Consider the following 20,193-nt stretch of genomic DNA (forward strand, 5'->3'; position numbering starts at 1 on the left):
TTTAGAAGACATTAAATTGCTTTATTGCTCTCCAGTCACTTACATCACGTTAGGAGTAAACTCACATACACTTAACAGATCAATAAACTCTTAAGTGCAGACTATACTGAAGGACATTTAAACTGTAGTTTGAACATTATAAAAACGTTTGTATAAAAGCTCATTTTGTTATAAAAGGTTACTCGTTTTCCACGGGTTAGTTAAAAATATATAACATATTCATTATGATTCTTAACATTAGGTCCATCACATTCGAGGGTGCATATATGTCACAGTTTTTACAGCTCTGATTAATTGTTAAGGATCAGCATTGATAATAAGGCACATCGCCAAAATGTTGGTGCGCTTGTAACAGAGTTATTCTGTTTTCTTAAAAATAAAGAATAAAAATAAAAATAAAAGTAGGTGGGGATGAAATTTCTCGAAAAAGCTTTTTTTTTTTTTTTTTATTGTAAACAGAAGACCGTCATTTAACATTTGTGTTATCTTAAAAAAAAAAAAAAAAAAAAAAAAAAAAAAAAAAAAAAAAAAAAAAAACCACACAAAACAACCCAATGAGATTTGTCTGAATGCACCCAAGAGATGGCCAACAGCCCTAAACACACCAGAGGGCTGAAACCCTTCAGCTATTGTTTCCGCGCTCGCATAGTTTTCCCTGGTCCGCCCCACATTCACTTCCTGTCAGTAAGCCTGTACAAGCACACTACCATACGACCGCGTTAATATAATATAACAAAGCTTCTTCGTCAGCCCTGCTTCCCACCCATGGTGCATCAAATGATCGCACTACCGATAATACTACCGAGCTTAATAACAGGTGGGATATCGCTACGTTTAAATCAGGTCATCCCCATCATTTCAGAACCAGAGCTTCAAAAAAACAAAAACAAATATTTGACCGCACATTTTGATCATTTGGTTGCATAAACAGCAGCAACAATTGTCTAGAAGAACAGATTCAGATCCAAAATAAAAATTAGAGTGACATGTTTACTAAGAAGACTTGTGTTGCAACAACTTCAGCCCTTTAGTGCTTATAGTCCAAAGAGTAATTTTAGCGCCCCCCAGTGTCCAAACACGGGTTGAAGAGGTTGAGACTCGGAAACCCTTCTTTTAGTCAGGGATTAAAGTGATGAGCAGAAAAACAGTTTTTCAAATAACGGATAAAAAAAAAAAAAAAAAAAAAAAAAAAGCCACAAATTGAAGCTTTCCCAGGAGGAGAGAAAACCCTTTAATGTTCTGTGCGTATATGGAGCCGAACGTAAAACCTTTACTGGATTTGTGAGTCTATAGATGCGTGTGCAGCAAAGTCTGAAGCAAGCTCCGCTTTTTTCCTTTCGGATTCTGTGTCGGTTTTATCCCAGCAGGACCCTCTGGAGGCGGTCTGCGGGCACGCTGTTCTCTTCCTCGGACTCGGCGTCGCTCTGAGGGTTGGAGCTGCAGGGGGACGTGCACTCCGGGGAGCACAGGTAGTGCATGAGGGGCAGCCGGTACTTTCCACAGAAGTCAACGAACTTGATCTGTCGCACGCATGAATCAAAGTACACACCTGGAGAGAGACAGAAACAAAGTCACATGTACTAACGTGCATCAAACAATCTGCAGTTCAATGTTCAAACGCCTTATTTAATTTCTACACTCAAAGTTTATTTATCTTTATCTTTTTGTTGGAATCTTCTGTACATTTGAGTACAAAATATGGACTCAATTATAATTGAGGCTCATCTGTAGGTGCCACAAACCATTAAAAACAAAGTGATGCTTAAATTGGCTTCTTGCTTTCTGAATCGGGACCAAAATTGGTCAGAAAATAAAAGTCAGCTTCACTTCAGATCTCAAACTCTCTTAAGGATCTGTTTGTGAACATTAGTACCAATAGTTTATAGCATATATCCCCCAGAAGGCAGTTTAAATGCTGTGTTTAATGTCTTGGATCCAGTTAAAGAACTACAGGTCCAGTTTGAACGGAATTTTATGTAAAGAGTCCAAATATGTAGTGTGAAGAAAAATAAAAAGAAATAAATTTGCCTTTGATTTTTTTTAAATCAACGTGCATGCAATTTTGTGTGTTAAAAACCCCAAATACTGAGGAATAAGATGGTAAATGCTGATGCGGCCAATCAAAGATAATTTAAATAAGTTAAATATAGATAGATAGATCCATTTTGTTCACTAAGCATTATTAGATTATTGCTCTTTAGAAGATAGAGGTAAAAAAATAATAAAAAAAAAGTCTGAAAACCAAATATTTTCTAATCTTAATTCAGCAAATTCTAGAATTTACAAGACTGGGCAAGTTCTCTGGTGATTATGGCTCCATCCACACTTACTTCACATCAACATCATCAAAAAGGCTTATAATAAAATGCATCTTTTATTCCACCTGCATCGTATCCCAGTGGAACATTTACTAAACCCAACCTTTAATGTTAGTAAATTCATTCAGCTGGAAAATACATCACATTAAAAAGGAAATTTCTAACCAGAAATCAGAAACAAAGTTGAAAAAACTAACGTTTTCTATAAACCTGCAGCAGGATTTCATCTAAACTTGTTGATCAGTTTTTAGGGACTGTCAATTTGCAATTTTTTTACTTCCTGTCCTCCTTGGGGTATAAATCTAAAATGACGGAGGCTTATTTCTCTTAGCCGCACTACAAAAATGGGAAAGACAAGAAACAGGGCATTCAACTTTAAGAGCAGAATGGCCTCCTGTGGCCACCAAGTGTCTATAGCAACCATCTAGTGACCAACCCCCATCTGTCCTGGAGCTAAAATTAAAACTTTATGAAAATGAAACGATACTTCAAACCAAAGCACAAACACAAAAACAACCCTTTTTAACAGGATTTTTGCAGCAGTTACAAACTTCCATTAGGTTAGAAACTAATAAGGAGGGGGTAAATAAAAGTGAAATTCATACCAGCGCATTTGGGATTGGGGCACTTGCTGGCAAGGTCCAAATAGCGCTCCAGGTTGGAGGGCATGTCGCACGGAGAGTAAGGAACATTTCTGCTCTTAATGGTACGTCCCGCCAGCTCTAGCAGCGAAGGAGGGTCGTAAATCATCTCTTTGACGAAGCGCACCACCAGAGGGTTGCCTCTAAGGCTGAGCTCCTGCAGGTGCACCAGGCTGAGGATCTCCCTCGGCAGGTAGGTGAGCAGGTTGTTGTGCAGACTTAACGACCGCAGGGAGTGAAGCCTGGGAAAAGACAGGGAGCCACGAGATGTCATCTGCAAAGTTCAACTGCTGGAAGAGGCACAAGTCAGATCAAGTGTTCCTTGACAATAGATAGAGCGGAAGCTGCTAAGAGGATGCAGATCTGCTGGGAATACCTGGCGAGCTGCGGAGGCACACTTTGGATGCGGTTGTCACATAGCACCAGGTAGGTGAGGTAAGGCAGGTGTGCCAGCTCAGGAGGAATGTCTGAGATGAGGTTCCCACCCAAATACAACATCTCCAAACTACAAATGAGACATAAATAACAGAGCGTTTATTTCTCAGGGGAGGAGAGCATCCAAAAGTTAAAAACACCATAAATGGTTTTAGTGTTTTAAGAAAAACAGTGTCACATCTTTAGTTTTAAAATGAGAAAATAGCCCAGATAGACCTGCTAATGTTTTTTTGTTTTTTTTCCCCAAGATGTCCACCTTCACCATCTGGATTTTTAAGAAGAAATGTAGCATTAAAAAAAAAAATGGTGGGCAGTAAGAGGAGTTTGGTTTGCTGCTGAAATTAAAATGCATTGACATTCCACAAGGGGGCGCCAAAGATGCATGAACTTATGCTTCAGGATCAACATGGACCATGCCTCCTTTAAACGGGTCTGCAGACTTTGTTTCTAATATAGTTTAAAAAACAAAAAAAAAAAAAAAAAAAGTAATGGCTGCTTTTTCCTGTGTGTGTTTATCTTCACAGCTCCTTCATGATTGTAGGGAAAAGAACAGGCATTGAACTCAGTAGTGATAACCTCCTGACCAATCTGCAATAAGGCTGACTTTGAATTGGGGGGAAAAAAAAAAAAAAAAAAAAAAAAAAAAAGGGGCCTTCTTTCATTTTTGGGAATCCTTGCAGAATCTGTGCATAACCCTTCCCTGATGAACCTGAAGTACACGGCTTCATCAGGACAAGGCTATAAGCTGCTGCTTCCAAACCGCATTCAGCTTCCGGGATAAAAAAGAAACCTGAAAGTGCTACGGCTCCTTCCAGTTGTAACTAATGACCCGTTTGTGTTACGATGACAACAGCTGCGAGGTTAATGGAGGTATAGAATAGATGGGGGCGGTAATTAGGACAGGCATGGAGAGACCTATGGATGACTAGTCAGCAAAAGTAAAACGGCCTGACCATCTGCCTGCAGGAACTGATGACACAGCATGTGCTGGAGAGGAGGCCATTATGCGTCCTTGTGGCAGAGCAGCGTACAAGCCCCCCCGTTCTGCTTTATGCTGCGGAGACACCCGGGCTCTACTTGCTGCCCACGTCGACGCTGAGAAAAACGATCCCATTAAACTGAACACTAGTCGGATTTGCACCAATACTCCTTAAACACTCAGAAGCTTAAAACAACATTTAACTTACTGAAACTTTTATACAACAAAGATGGGAGTTTTATCCATAAGCCATCACAGATCTCAACAAATAGTTCAGAACGTCATAAAATATTTGTTTTGCCTACATAATTGTAAAAGAAACAGTTATATTACACAGATAAATGTCTCCTTCTCTGCAGTCCTGCTTCTAAAAACATGACCTGTAATAACAAAAGGGAGCAGGGAGGCTTGCCTAATATTTCCCCTCAAACCATTGTGCCAGCTTATATAAAAATACTTAATGCCTAGTGAAGATTGTTTTTCCTATTTTTAAACAGGACAGAATTCACTGTGAGGACGATCTTTCTTTGTAACTGTGCTTCCAACACAAAATAGAAATCCAGGCTACGCTGGGAAACTGCCATCTTTGTATCGATGATGATTTAGAGACGCGCCGAGGAGTGGGCTGGTACCTCGAATCGCTCAGTTTTCAGCTTGATCGGACACAGAAGAGCTGGAAACCAAAGGGGGAAAAAATACTGATGATCCGTTGAGATGACCATCAATTACCAATATTACTGCCATCACAGTTTTTTTTTTTTTTTTTTTTTTTTTTTATATATTGTGCACGCTAGGGGTGGGTGTTGCCAAAGAAGTCACGATTCGAACCACGATTATCATGCCATGATACGATTCTATCACAATACATCATGATACTTGAATTATTGCGATGTATCGCAATTCATTGTGATATTTTCACTAGAAAAAAAATACAGCCATTACCAGTGGCTGACTGGCTGGGTATGATCTGGATAGTGTCTTCAATTGATACATACCGGAAAGAAACTGAATTCATACATAGCTGTATTTATTGAAACGACTTTTGGAGGTATTGCCATGAAAACAAATATTACTATTACTGGACACACTGACAAAAAGTGCTTAGGATTTATAAAACTTAAAATAAGGATAATCAGTGCCGTTTACATGGCCCCAGTGGTCCTTTAAACCAATGAAGTTGTATTCCACTTGTTTCTGGCTGATGTTCGCCAACCACTAATGCAATTTTATTTATTCATTTTTTAAAATTAATAATCGATACTTGCCGTCAAGAATCGATGCAGTAGATCGAGAAAATAAGAATCGCGGTGCATCGTCGTAACGATTATTTTGCACACCCTTAGTGCACCCCAGAAAGGAGAAATCTAACACAAAACTCTGCTTGGCGCATCTCTGAAGTCAAGCAACACATCTGGGCAGTATTTAGACCCCGCTTCCATTTCCTGCAGCTCAGACATCCGGTCTACCGCTTGGAAAGAGGAGAAAATCCCTCTCAGGTTATTTCAGCCTCTGCAGACCAATGGTTCACCGTTTACCATCTGCTAGCCAGCTGTAGCAGCAGCCTAGATAAAAAAAAAAAAAACAGACCACATCAGTGTGTTTGAGGATTTAAAGCTAGCTTCTAGAGCTGAACGTGGCCCCATATAATGAGATTGTTGGGTAGTTGCATAAGGGCAAAGGCGTCACAAGTATAAAAGGTTTATGCAGACCAACACGCCTATAGTATATAAAAGAAGGTGGGATGGCTTAGATCAGAGGTCAGCTCGCCCTTTTTACCCTCCACGTGTCTGATAAATAGTTTGGAGGTTTGATCTTTGTTCTGGTGTTGGGTCACTGACTGTCTGTTAAACTCAACACAGGATAAGATAGAAACCGTCTCATGACTGGCTGATATCCACATCTTCGAAACGCAGAAAACAAAGGCAACCAAGTTTAAAAAGTTACACACGCTTCCCCTCTACGAGTTGCTTTAACAACAATTTGGTTTTCCTTCATATGAACTCATGGTTTACAAATATATCCGTCTATTTGCTGCACATCTTCCTTTTTCCTCAGTTTTATTTAACAATACCTTTTATTAGTCAATACATTTTGATATAATATTCTCTGTGTGCTATAGGGAATAATACATCCTATGATCCCGAAAGGTTTACTGGGATTTTTTTTCAAAGTGTCGAGATGCTGACAGACGATTCTGACCCGTCAAAGCTCAAACAGCTTAATGTTAATTTATGACCCAACCGTGAGGAACACACAAAGCAGATCCCAGACGTGTGTAACCGCAGCACCAGGACAGCTCACGGCGACGTACGCCACATCCTGCACCAGAGTGCAAACCACTTGGACCAGAGCCACGCCATAAGAACTTTGGCTTTTTCACAGGTCTGCCTAAAAAGTGGATCAGACAGCTGCAGCTGATCCAGAAATCTGCTGCCCGCATCCTCACTAAGACAAAGAAAGTAGAGCACATCACCCCAGTTCTAAAGTCCTTACACTGGCTCCCTATATCTCAGAGAATAGACTTTAAAATCCTTCTGTTAGTCTATAAATCCCTGAATGGCTTAGCACCTAAATACATCACAGACGTGTTATCAGTGTATCAACCATCCAGACCACTAAGGTCTTCTGGCTCCAGCCTGCTCTGCAGAATCAGAACCAAACATGGAGAAGCAGCATTTAGTTGCTATGCTCCACTTATCTGGAACAAACTTCCAGAAAACTGTAAAAGTGCGGAAAGCCTGAGTTTCTTTAAATCAAGATTAAAAACACATTTGTTTAGGATTGCCTTTGACTGTTCTAGTTAAATAGTTCTACTGTTCTTAATGTTCTTTTTTGTTTCTACATTCTATCCCCACTTGCTTTTATTCTGTTTTGTTTTACTATATTTTAATCATGTAAAGCACTTTGCATTGTCTCTGTACTGAATTGTGCTATATAAATAAATTTGCCTTGCCTTAAACCAAAGAGGAGATATTTAAAAAACACGACTAAGATCAGCAAGCATCTAACTTCCGAGGAAAAACAGCTGAGCTTACCTGTAGCCGTGAACTAGAACACTATTGACGTTAGCTACGGCAACGCTCCCGCAAACAGAGGAGGAGAAGCTGATTACAACTCTCCTCAACACTGGAAAAGTGACGACTTGGACCATCAAGAACGGCCAGATGATCAGTCAGCCAAATGCAGACGTCCAAAACCTTATCAAGGCCTGGCAGCCTAGTTTAATCCATTCTCACTATATTGTAGGGGTGTTTCTCTGTCAAAAATCGTTTTACACTCACATCATAATTGCACTGTGAACTGATAGAACCCGTCAACCCCTGTTGTTAACCTAATCTCCCTAACAGGAAGTAAACAATACCATCTGGTAAATCAAAACAGCAAATATCACCAAACGAAACCCCTGAAATCACTTCCCATGTGTCTAGAACCAGATGCGCCCCCTGCACTGCCGCCCTGGGCGACTGCCCATGTGGGCCGCATCGAGTGCTGCCACCGGTTAGAACGGCAACATTAACAGATAACAGCGCGACTGCTACCGGTTAATGCGACCCGGTCCATTAAGTAGGTCAAACAGCGGGCCCGGTGCGAGGAAAGTGGGTTTACAACAGCTTGCAACAGATGACGCAGAGTACAGTCAACATAAAAGCTGACTGTGAAAAATAAAAAAGACACCTCATCAAAGCAACGCGTTCAACTGCTTTTCGTACGTCTGCCTTGCACCAAAACATGACAGCCAGAAGATAAGCGAGTCACAATCTGTTCGGTTCAGAATGTCCTGCCAAATTTAAGCTGAAATAAGCTTTTTTTTTTTTTTATAAAGTGTTTCCACTTGCATTACAAAATGTGAAATGACTGATCCGGCCTTCCATTTAGTTTTGATGACTTATGGGGATTTTACTTCTTCCACACTAGTTTTGATGCTTTGCTACTTAGAATAAACAAGCAGTTGAAATCTCCGCAGTCTCTAAAATCTGTCAAAGAAAGTTCTGATGAATTTATGTCGTCCCTGAAGCCCCGAGTCGCTGCCAATAGAGCTGACATGAACCCACAGCGATGGGGCGCTGACTAAACTCTGTGACCCCAGTGTCGTCCTTTATGCTAGGCATGAATGGGGCCTCTTCTCCCTCAGCGACAATCCATCCCAGCAGAGGTGTTCACAGGAGCTAAAACACAAAGCAAGAAATACAAAACTGTCCGCATATCAAGAGTAGATGCTGACTGAAATTAATCGGCCTATCGACAAACTGGCCAATGTCTGTCTTTTTAGGTGTGGATAATCGGTTTGACACGACGCCCTCCACTGATTGTGAAACAGAAGCATCCCTGAGCAGCACAGCGGCGCTTTATAAACGCAACGATGCGCCACGGGTACACCTCAGAGTGACATTATTAGTCTGAGTAATAACTTCTGACAAAACACCACTAAGGCTAGGCAAGGCAGCGTGAACGGCCCAATTCTGACCTTTTCACCCGCCAATAAATCTGATTTGTTTTTCAAAATGTCTGCTGTCTGAAAGTCATGTTGCATTTTATCTTTCTCTCACTATACATCCACATGCAGTAGTAGAAGGTCACCAAGTCTCTTTAGTAGGAAAAATAATAGTTGTAGGTCAAATTTTCATACTTTGAAATTTTCTTCTGGCTGCTTAAACTTCTTTGACTGCTACTTGGCATCTTACGCATGGGAAGTGGAACCCCCACCACCATTAACCAATATCCAACTTTATCCATCATTAGCACTAGATTAATGGAATTAGAGGAGGAAAAAAATCCAAGCAGCTTCAACCATTTCAGCCAAAAACTGTACAGGTTTCATGAGAAGGAAAAGGGCAACATTCTGATCCCAGGTAAGAAAACATTTGGGCAATATAAAATAAGTAGTGTTGACCTAAACTATTGGCAATCGGCACCCAGAATTAGAAAAAAAAAAAAAAAAAGTGATAAGGACTTGGACTGGACATAAAATCGATCGATAGAGGTGTAGTGCAATAGAGAAAAAAAAAGTCAGTAAAAAGTTAAATAGAATAACAATTTTCCTTCCTTGTGCCTTTTATCCATGTAGGTTAATACTACAGTCACCACATCCTCCCAACCAATAAAATACAGACCAAAGAACGCCCATCACCAAGCTCCGCCCCCTTCAGCAGTTACGTGTTTTTGTTTTTAAGCTCGCAGTGTTGGTACAAAGTTTGTTGAACAAAAGGATTCAGTTTGAATTCAGTGTTCTTCATTTAAAAATATGTCATTAAGCTACAGCATAAAATGGTCATGACAATTTTCTTCTGAATTTTTTGATTATTTTATCGATACGCTTTTTTTCCCCCCCTGCACCGTTCAGCCCTAATATAGTCAATAGAAAAACACCATTGTCATATTGACGTTTAATCGAGAGGAAACATCCTTTTTAGACAAAAGGAATGCCCCCATGGGGGGCAAAAAGAAAACAGTATTCTGTATTTTAATGAAAAAAAGTGCATTTTAAGCTGACTGCAGACAGATTGCATGATCAATACAACTCAAAGTGTATAATGAATCACCACAATGATTAATTGTTCAAATTCACTTCAGTTATCTATATTTTGTTTTTCTATGTTGAAATATTGCTACAACTACACAATATAGGAAAAGACACCAGTTGTGACATGCCTACTTTCTCCTTTCCTCTCTTCGTCATCTGTGCTTTCTTCACTCAAGCAGTAATTTATTAACCTGACTCTAGCCAGACGGATTTCGCTCCGCCTAGCTTCACTCACATCCATCTGGGACTGATCCATAGGAATTGCCTTTTTTGAAGGCTGGGCCTTATCAAAAATCCTTGCATATGATTGGATAAGCCACTTGTCTGTCATCTTTATCGACGTGCCATTTCAACCACTCACACCGAAGCTAACCCGTGACGCTGTGAGAGTGACGCAGGAATTTTATTTTATGTTTTTTTAAATATGTTTGCGGCTCTAGTGGCACGCGTTTTATTCACAGTGAGCTGACAGGAAGAGGGGGGAAGACAGGCGGCAAAGTGCCGCGGGTCGGAGTCGATCCCAGGACGACCGCGTTGAGGACTAAAGGCCCGGAAAACAAAACTTGCCAAATCCGGTCGGGAGAAGGGTGAAAACATTGTTTCCACCAACAAAAGCCTTCAGAGCCGTTCTTTGATGTTCTTTTAATGAAACAATATTAGGTAGATGCGAGCCGCCATTGTTGTCTTAATCAAAACAGTCTCACGTCACGGTCGCTTCTCCACTACGTCACATCTATGAAACTCCAGCCCTGCGTCACGATTGGCTGGACAATAAAATTGGTTGGAGAAATCACTCTCTATGGGAGATGTTCCAGTTGGATGTGAGTGAAGCTAGGCGGAGCGACATACATATGGCTAGAGTCAGGTTAGTTATTTATGTCCTCGCTGAACATCTGCTGCCGTGAGATTCTGTCCAGCTGGCCAAATATTACATTATAGTTATTAATTATTGCACTTCTCCACTGATATTGGAATAATAATCTTTAACAATTTTCAGTTTGTTGTGAGATATGTTCCTCAGGCTTTCCTTTGCATCATTTGTGATTTAAAAGCAAAATTTTTCTGTTATTGTGACCATTTGTCATTTTCTACGAATAAATGCCCAAAATGACATTTGGAAGTTACTTGAAATGTCATGTATTTTTGAATAAAACAGAAACATTCTTTATACTGAAACGCAAACATGCATACAAACTAAACTTTGAAGTCTGTAAGCAAGGCCCCAGACAAGCCAAACAATAGAAACCAACTCCAACATTCCTCTTTCACTGATAGGCACAATGTGCACTGATGTTACTAGAGGACTGCTAAACCAAAGAAAAGAAAAGCTTAGTTTAAAAATGGACTATCAGACGTGCAACAATGTTTAAAAGACATACATGACGTCAAAAAAAAAAAAAAACAAAAAAAAAAAACAAACTGAAACAGTTCAGTCAGCATGTCAAAACATGCCTTGCTGCAGTCTAAGCTAGAAACAAAAATAAATATTTGGTAATAATTGTAAAAGAAAAAAAAACCCCCTCTCACTTTTTGTAAAAAACAAAAACAAATTTTTTTGTAAAAATACATAAAGTAAAAGAAAAAAGAAATAAGTGTATAAAACAAATTGTAACCTACAAAAAAAAAAAAAGTAAAAATAAATATAGCAAAAAAAATAAATAAAACTTTTTTTGTAAAAAAAAAAAAAAAGTATACTTTTTTTTGTAAAAGTAAAGTTTGTTTCTGTTGCAAAGTATATGCTGTTTTGTACAAATCTGATCTTACTTCCAACCATTGTGTGCGTGAAAGGGTAATTCAAGGCATTTATTGATTTAAATATCACTTTTTTTAAGGGTACTTTTCCCTGGCATTACTTGCTAATCAGTGAGAGGGGCATTTAAAACAATGGTCAACAGAGAAACAGCACGTCCAGGTCCAGAGTTCTGCTGCAGCTAAATAAATCCTACTTTAAATAAATAAATCCCACTTTAAAGGGAAACACAGCCCCTGTGGATTCTGGGAAATAAGGAGAAGGGGGAATGTGCAGACAGTCTGCAGCAGACTGGCGCGGCATAGGGACCCACTGCCACACCGAAAAGATCACATCAGTGTGAGGGATGAAGCTAGTTCTGCTAGCCGAGCGGCGGTGCTACCGACCTGGTCAGATGCTCGATCTCCGAGGGGATACTTTTCAGCCGGTTTCCGCCGACGGAGAGCGACTGCAGCCGCAGCAGCTTGGTGCACTGGAGCGGGATCTCCTCGAAGCGGTTGCCGCTAAAGTTCAACACCTCCAGCTGCAGCGAGCCGAACTCCTTGGGCAGCGAGAACTCGTCCAGGCGGTTGTTCTTGGCGAGGAGCGTCTTCAGCCGGCCGAGCCTGGTGATGCCCTCGCAGATGGCCGTCAGCCCGTTGTTGCTGATGTCCAGGAACTCCAGGTTGGAGAACAGGCCCACGGACGAGGGCAGCGCGGCCAGGCGGTTGTAGTTGAGGAAGAGCTGCCGGGTGTCCCTCTTCCTGTCCTCGCTAACGCTGTCAGCGTCGAAAGTGTTCAAACTCAATCGTGAGAAGTCGAGCACACAGTCTCTCACTGCCGCTGCTGCCGCCGCCGCTCCTTCGTGGCTCTCCATTTTGGCTGTTTTTCCTCGTTGTTTTTCCCTCTATCCGCGCTCCTTACCTGACGTCTTCCCGCAAAGTTGGAGTTAGCTCCTAAACTTTTGCACTTTAAACGAAGAAGGCATCCCTGTCACCGCACGGGTCGCTAGTTTAACGCAACCAGCCGCTGCGGCCAGAATTTAACGACGCTAAACGCCGTGCGACCCTCTTACGGCGCCGCCTATCATTCACCGAACTTTTACTTCCGCGTTCGAAGATTGGCTGATGACGGCCATTGAGCCCGCCCACCGGAGCGCTGATTGGCTGCTGTTCTTGCCCGTCGGATTACAAAAGTAATTGAGTTATATACATTTACCAGGTTTACTACGACGGTTTATTGATAACTCGCTGCTACGCAAAATCACGCCAGGGCGTGTTATTACCGCCACGATGAGGTTATTTGGTTTTGCAACAGTGGAACAACGCCGGTCTATGATCCATCACACCTGGGGGGGTAAGCCCTCTAGTAATTATGCAACTCCCTTCTGCTGTTGCATTATGCAATGCTCTGCAAATTTACCCAGTGGAGGAGAGACCTGTATGAAATGGGATGTGGTGCAAAGAAAACAAATGGTTGCAAAACGTGCATACTCACCACCATTTCATGTTTTTAATACCCAACTGTGGCGTATACACAGAGTAATACTAATACTTTTCAGTGTAAATTGATAAAGGGGGCACAGAACATAACTTTGCTTTGCATTATGAATGCCAGTCCTTGCCAAACCTCACATTAACATAACATTTTAATTATTTAATGTCCTTTTTTCTGTTTATGGGGGGAAATGAGGGTGTGTTCAGGGTCATGTGCAGTGTTAGATGTCTGCCAGACATGGCATTTTGCATGTGAAATGTTTGTCTCATATGAACAGGGCCTCTTGCAGTGTCCCCTGCAGCGTTTGGGTGCCTTCGTCCTCTGAGGGAAAAGTGTCCACGAAACATGACGCTGCACTATTATATAGCAATCTGCAAACAGAATTTATTCTAATGTTCTTTTAACGACAGCTTTGTCCTCGCCTCTGGTCCATAAAGGTCAAGATTGGTGGTAGTGCTGACTAATAGTGACTAATAGGTAGTGCTGACTAATTAACTAATGTAATTGTGATGCGTAGCCAAAGCAAGGCAGGTTCATTTGTATAGCACATTTTAGTACAAGGACAACGCAAAGTGCTTTGCACGATTAAAACATTGGAAAATAATACCAGAATAAAAGCTCCAGCAAGATTTTCTTTCTCCCTTTTTTTTTTCCATTTCACAGTGTTTGAGAATAAATCAATAATAAATAAAGAGCTCAAAACAAACAGAGGAAGCGGTGCTGTGGTGTAAGGGCTTTATTGGCATACATTCCTTACAGTCTGCACTTTTAGTGGAATAGAAAGATGTAGCTAACGCCTAATAATGCAACATTCACACATCCATTTATCAGACACTGAGTTACAAAGCACTCTCATCCTTTTTAGAGGCCGATACTGTTCGCAAGTCTAAGGCACTGGTGTGTATTGGTCGACGCCTCAGTTTAGATACAAATGAGCGCAGAAAACAAAACCTACTACTTTCAGCTTCACAACACACACGCACATACACTCAGCCACACACGCACCTTATTTGCACCCGGATAACTAGTTGGTCTATGCTACTTCAGCTGAGGCTAGTCCTTCTGGTAGTGATTTTTTTTTAAAAACACAGGTATAGTGTTGTTGCTGGGTCCAGAGTAACGTTTTTACCTGGAAAAGTTTGTACATCATTCATCGAAACACTTCATCAAGGCTTTGGTTTTAGTTTTCACCGCGTAACGCTCAGATCAGCTCTCCTCGAAGGCGCAGCTGGTCCCAGGAAAAGACGGACAGGGAAATGTTCAAACGACAGTCAAAGGAAAACTCGTCCAAGCATCACATGGGAATAAGGTGGGTTCCAACACAAGCTAATAACACGCTGTACACAGAAAAATGCCGCAAATCTATGATTTAAAGCATAAAGCCAAACGAATTTCTGCTTTGCGGTAAACTAAGGGGAGATCCGACGAAAGAAAGAAGTGCAATGGTCGCAGCAGTGGCCTGACGCGGCAGTCTGTGGCAACACAACTGAAATTACAAGTAGCTTTAAAACCACTTGAACCAGTTACCCTCACTTTAACAAGTTACTAACTTTACCACCTTCGAAAGCACTTATGTATATATCCCAAAACAGCGACAACTTCTTTCTGTTATAGTAAATGTAAAAAAAATATATAAAGATAGTAGTAAAAAAAAAAAAAAAAGCCCCAGGTCTAGTGTAGGGGCGCAGTAATACAGTCAAACGTAACAGCACTGAACAAAAGGCGATCTGTTTCCAATCAGAATGCCTTTAAATCTAAGAGACACGGCAAACACTTAAACACTGTAAAAATGTAGAATAATTAACATATCAGAGAAACATAAAAAAAAAAAGTCAGTTTGATAAAACTTGTCCACGAGGGAAATCAAGTATCAGAGAAGGGGGTGAGGCCACTCATCTTCTTCTTTTTTTTTTTAAGTGTCCACACTTAGACTTCTTTTGTGCTGCTCTTCATCTTCTCAACTGTGTCCTGTTTTTAAAGACATAAAGAACAAGACTGAAAAACAAACAAAAAAACAAATCGAACAACCAAACGAGCATATTTGTGAAAGCATGCAAAAAAAAACAAAAAAACTTGGATTTATTTTTTCAGGATGCAGTTCCTGTAAGATGTATTCATCTATTCTTCATAATCATTTGGGGCTTTATTTGAAGACCTGTGTTTTTTTTAAATGTGGGATGATAATATTACATTTCAACCTAATCATTTCTAAGAACAAGAAGACGGCACTCATTTTGCAATATCTTATGTATTTTCTCCTATCCGCACAAGGCCAAGTTATATAAACAGGCTCAAATATAAACACACACACACCCACTAGTGTCCTGTAAGAACGCACAATTACGTTTTAATCATTTCACCGTTAGATGAATGTAACTTTGTAAGAAAGTTGAATAAAACCCAGCAAGCAAAAACATCTCCTGCAACATACTATGTCCCTTTGTTTACAGCAAATTGAGTTTTACATCTCTATAAAAAAAGGGGAATGAGCTGACCAAAATCTAAGCCCTCATTTAACTGAAATCTGCAGCTGTCCACATGGTCAAACCAAATCTCATCTGAGAGGAAAGTTTTTATTATAGATGGAAGAAAAGTGTTATTTGGCCAGAGTGTAACGATTCAGGCTGCTGCCAGACTTTTTCTTTTCCATGCCTGTCCTTGATGCAATCTGTGGGATCAGGTTCACCTGTTCCTCATTCGATCAACCTCCAGCTACATCTGTTATCTGCTGCATATATAGCTCACCTCACTCCCTACCTCTTCGCCAGATTTATTCGACCGCATTTGCCAGTAGAGAGCCAGCGGTTCCTTCCTAACTTCCTGACATTGACCGTTGTTCTTTGACCACGGATTTTGCCCTTTTGCCTAGCCCTTGATGGATCTCAGCAAATTTGATTACCGGACAACGACCCCTGCTCTGCTTTTGGGCACATGATCTTTTCCTGCCCCTTATGGATGAGTGTTGCCTTTTTGCCCCTTTGTGTGACCTTTACCTGTTTACTGGTTCTGTCTTGGGTTCTGGAAATAACATTAAAGGAGTTTTTTTTGTTCTGGGTCAATTTGTTTTAAAGTTATAGACTGAAGAGTCTATAACTGCTTGTTTTGATTCTTCATGCAACGCCCGTACTCCATCCGGTCAAAGCCCTAGAACTCTCCTTTTTCCCTGCCCTCTATGAGAACATTAAAATGACTGCTGTTTGGAGAACTTTTAGTGCCTCCAAGGAGAGTCCTGAAGTTTCAATAAACCTTTTTAATGTACTGTATCTATCCCTGTGTTTTGTCTTTACAAAGAAGAATGCTTGGAGGAGCTATGGAGACATTTTCAAATCAAATTACACTACACCCACTATCAAGCACAGTGTTGGCAGCGTTATGCTGTGTGGTTGTTCTCCTGGCAGTGCCACTGGGGCATTCGTCAGGGTGGATAGAATATTAATACGGGCGAGCTATCTCCAAATTCTTCAGCTGGATGGTTAAAGCTTGGACACAACAGGGTTTTCTAATAAGAAAATGACACCAAAATGACATCAAAACAGGTTTTGGAATGAAAAAAACAGTCGAGCCTTCTGAAACAACAAAGACATCAACCTTCATAATGTGTGGACTTGATCTCCGGCAGGAAACAAATCAATTTGCATGAACACTATTGTTGCTAGCAGCACTGTGGCTTCCAGTGCATCCCTCAATGGAAATTAAAGAATTTGGTCTGTATGTAAATATTTTACCCTGTATTTGTAATTTATGTCCTCTGTGCAAATTAAAGAAAATCCGCAACAAATTAAGAAGTTGTTCAGCAGTTTCTGGTTATTAAAAAATTATTGAAGCCTTTGGCCCCCATGTGACATGGCAGTAAAACAGGCAAGCCCATACATGACGGCTTTGTTCTCGCAGGGTTTCAATAATAATATTGAAATTTAAAAAATAGTATTTTGAACAGAAAAAAATATTAAAAGTTCTTAGTCATAACATTGATGCCCATGTGTCTAATATCATTGATCATTGGGGATATTCAGAATCATATTCAACATTCCACTTTTTTGTTAAAATAGTGGCACTTTATGCATTTACTTATTTTTTTAAGTTAGTTTGACGTAACACAAGTGAAATGAAGCTTGTTCTTAGCTGTATAGTCAAAACTAGTTCATGGTACCATTGTTATATTAGCATTGTTATATAAGCAGGAAGCATTGTTATATTTCCATTGTTTACGATGGCAGGGCCCGCCATTTTATTTCACTAGCGTGTTTCACAGCTTGTGTTTAGTCGCACTTTAAATTCGGGTCAACTCGAGATGACTGAAATAAAATCAAGTTTTTAAAAATAATTTATGTAATCTGTCTTTATGAAACAAAAGGGGGGAAAAAAATTAATTACCTGGATTTTGTATAATAAAATCAGGGATTTTATAATCAGGATATTTTAGCCTAGTGCTCTCCAACTTTATCGGAAAAATGACTGTGGTTTGAAGGTGAATTTGGAGGGCATGTGCCAAAAACGGTTCCCTCAGAGTGACATCTATTTGCCGTGGCCTTACAAAGTGCCCCCTCTGTGGGGTACAGAGTACGTGACGTTAATGACTCAGCAAAAGCCTCCAGTCAGATCCCTGCAGTCACCTTCAGAGAATCAGAAACTCTTATGCACAAGCAAGTGCAGATATACCTTACTGGCATAGCTAAAATAACATTAAATAACATTTTACTAACATGGAATAAGTAACCTGTGGTTTAATTCAACTAATCATACTGAACATCAGAAGGCTGCAGGAGAATAAAGAATGATCAGGGAAGATTTTTTATCTGATGTCTGTTATCTGTTTCATATCTGTAGTCCAGGTTTATTACTCTAATTGAGGCGACATCTCTTTTTCTCCCAGCTTTAGATTTATTGCTTCACTTGATATGCCTGTGGTGATAAAGCTGCTGATACTGAGACTCCCCGCTGCACTAATGTGTTACGTTGGCCCATGGTCACATTAAAGCTCACTTTAACTAGTTCCTTAGTGCATCATGTTGTGCTGGTGGAGAGGTCTGCACTGCAAAAAGGGAACTAAAAGTAAGAAAATGTTCTTGAAATAGGTGTATTTTTCTTTGATTTGAGCAGGTAAATAAGACTATTTGCCAATGGAATAAGATTTTTGCACTTAAAATAGGAACAATTTATCTCCATCATCTCATTTCAAGTGCAGGATGTCTAATTATCTTATTTTAGCGGTAAAAATACAAATTCCATTGGCAAATAATCTCATTTAGCTGCTCAAATCAAGGACAAATACACTAATTTCAAGAAAACTTTACTTACTTTTAGTTTCCTTTATTGCAGTGTGGTCCAAATGTCCTTTGTCTGGAAACAAAACTAAGACCACCTGTTGTTTAATGCACACTAAGTTCAGAGTGTATAGTAGGCATAGTCCGGTCCTGTGAGCAGCTGTTTTTGGGACTGTCAATACGACATTATGAGAAATACTAAACGATGGAGGTCATTTTGTTTCAGAAACGACCTGTGATTTTAATAAATACAGTCACTCATATGACACAGATGTTATCGTTTATAGATTTCCACATTACAGATACAGACCTGGTGTTTGTTGAGCTCAGCCACCCGCAGGTTCCACTCCTCCTCCGTCATCTCTGCTCCAGGATCTGCCAACTCATCCACTGCCGCGTGTTTGTCTAGACCGATCAAAAGAAGAAGAAGTCACAAGAGTCGCGTTTGCTGGTAGAAACCATTCCCTTTTAACTACTCCCAACGATTTTGAGCAATAAACTAGATCATTACCACCGCAGGTCATCGCCGTGCAGACCCAGTTTCCGCAAGCGCAGACGCAGCGGTTGCACTCAACCTGGGTCTCCGCTCCGTCCTCGTAGGTTTCGTCCTCCAGGGCACACTCTGTAGAAACGCACGGAGCAATGAGCCAAGAGCGCAGATTGTAAACTGCTGCAGAGTGATAACAGAACAGCATCGCAGATATCAGCTTTGACAAGAACGGCTTGTCAGCATGTGAGGACGCCGTATCGTCCCGCTCACTGCAGCATCCACTTTTAGCTTAGTCGCCAATGTCGTGAGATAGCCATGAATGTCAGCAAATTTGGCTGCCAAAGATGAGGACCATGAGGTTTTTTTTTTTCTGAAATCATTATCACCAGAAAAAAAAAAAGTGGATCTAAAACTTTCAGAACTCTTGTCATCTAGTGAGCGAGTGTGCACTGAAGCCAGAGTTTTTGAAAAGCTTGTCAGTAAGGCAAAATAATGTTTGCATGCGTTTAAATCTGCTGTATCCACAGGGTTCAGTGCTCCACGCTGACTGGCTGACAGAGTAATGCCTCCGCTTCCTGTGAACTTTATTCCACATATATCCGCAGCAGATGACCGACAGAGCAGACGGCATTCCAGATTCTTGAAAGGGGGGGAAAAAAATAACCGGAGGCTCATTTTCGGGGTTATTTTGGAATCCGTGAGCCTTCAGTGTAACGCTGTGTTTTTTTTTTTTTTCCTCAAAGGATCTCTTTAAACTCACTCTTCTCTGGTGGGTTGAAACTAGGCTTCAGACAGTTGAGGAACTCATCAAAGTTCAGCTTCCAGTCAGCGTTCTCGTCGGAGAGCTCAATGAGGGCGTCGACGCAAAGGCTCCTGGGAGGATCAAACCAGAATCCAAACATAGACAAAAAGATATCAGCCTTCACAGACAAATAATAACAGAGCCTGATTACAGTAGTTTGGAAATGCATTGATGTGCCTCGTTGTTAATCACACTACAACCACAGATTTCAAAGTGTTTTACAGAAACATTATGTGATAGATCTGTGTTGTCAAGTGATAGAAAATTATATATGTTTTTATTACTTTTACAAATATAAAATCAAATGGGTGTAATGTGCATGAGTATTTAGCACCCTTTACTCGGATAACCCTACATAAAATCCAGTTAAACACACTGTCTTGGGAAGGTATGCTCCCATAATCTATCTAGGTATAATTTACTCCTGAAACTGTGGTCTGCTGTTGTGTCCAGCCCGCGTGAGTCACACTTTGTAGAAACACCTTTTGCTGCATTAACCTATGCAGGTTTTTGTTGT

At 40.5% G+C, this 20,193-nt stretch overlaps 2 protein-coding genes across 2 annotated transcripts in view; both read right to left on the reverse strand.

Annotated features, from left to right (window-relative positions):
* lrrc58b (leucine rich repeat containing 58b) lies at positions 1–12,919 on the reverse strand. Its single transcript, XM_012875092.3, has 4 exons — positions 12,031–12,919; positions 3,336–3,464; positions 2,924–3,201; positions 1–1,549 (listed from the first exon to the last, which is right to left on the reverse strand). Exons 1-4 carry the CDS (start codon positions 12,498–12,500, stop codon positions 1,356–1,358), a joined length of 1,071 nt encoding a protein of 356 aa, XP_012730546.2. The 5' UTR covers positions 12,501–12,919; the 3' UTR covers positions 1–1,355.
* A 922-nt stretch (positions 12,920–13,841) lies between these two features.
* fstl1b (follistatin-like 1b) overlaps positions 13,842–20,193 on the reverse strand; it is a 35,876-nt gene continuing 29,524 nt past the window's right edge. The window contains exons 8-11 of the mRNA XM_021322834.2: positions 19,635–19,747; positions 18,896–19,006; positions 18,695–18,789; positions 13,842–15,088 (exon numbers count right to left, since the gene is read on the reverse strand). Of these exons, the coding sequence (XP_021178509.2) occupies positions 15,047–15,088; positions 18,695–18,789; positions 18,896–19,006; positions 19,635–19,747 (361 nt within the window). The 3' untranslated portion in view covers positions 13,842–15,046. The remainder of the gene's footprint in view (positions 15,089–18,694; positions 18,790–18,895; positions 19,007–19,634; positions 19,748–20,193) is intronic.

Source organism: Fundulus heteroclitus, chromosome 7 (genome assembly GCF_011125445.2).
Source record: "Fundulus heteroclitus isolate FHET01 chromosome 7, MU-UCD_Fhet_4.1, whole genome shotgun sequence".
In the NCBI taxonomy this organism is placed as follows: domain Eukaryota; kingdom Metazoa; phylum Chordata; class Actinopteri; order Cyprinodontiformes; family Fundulidae; genus Fundulus; species Fundulus heteroclitus.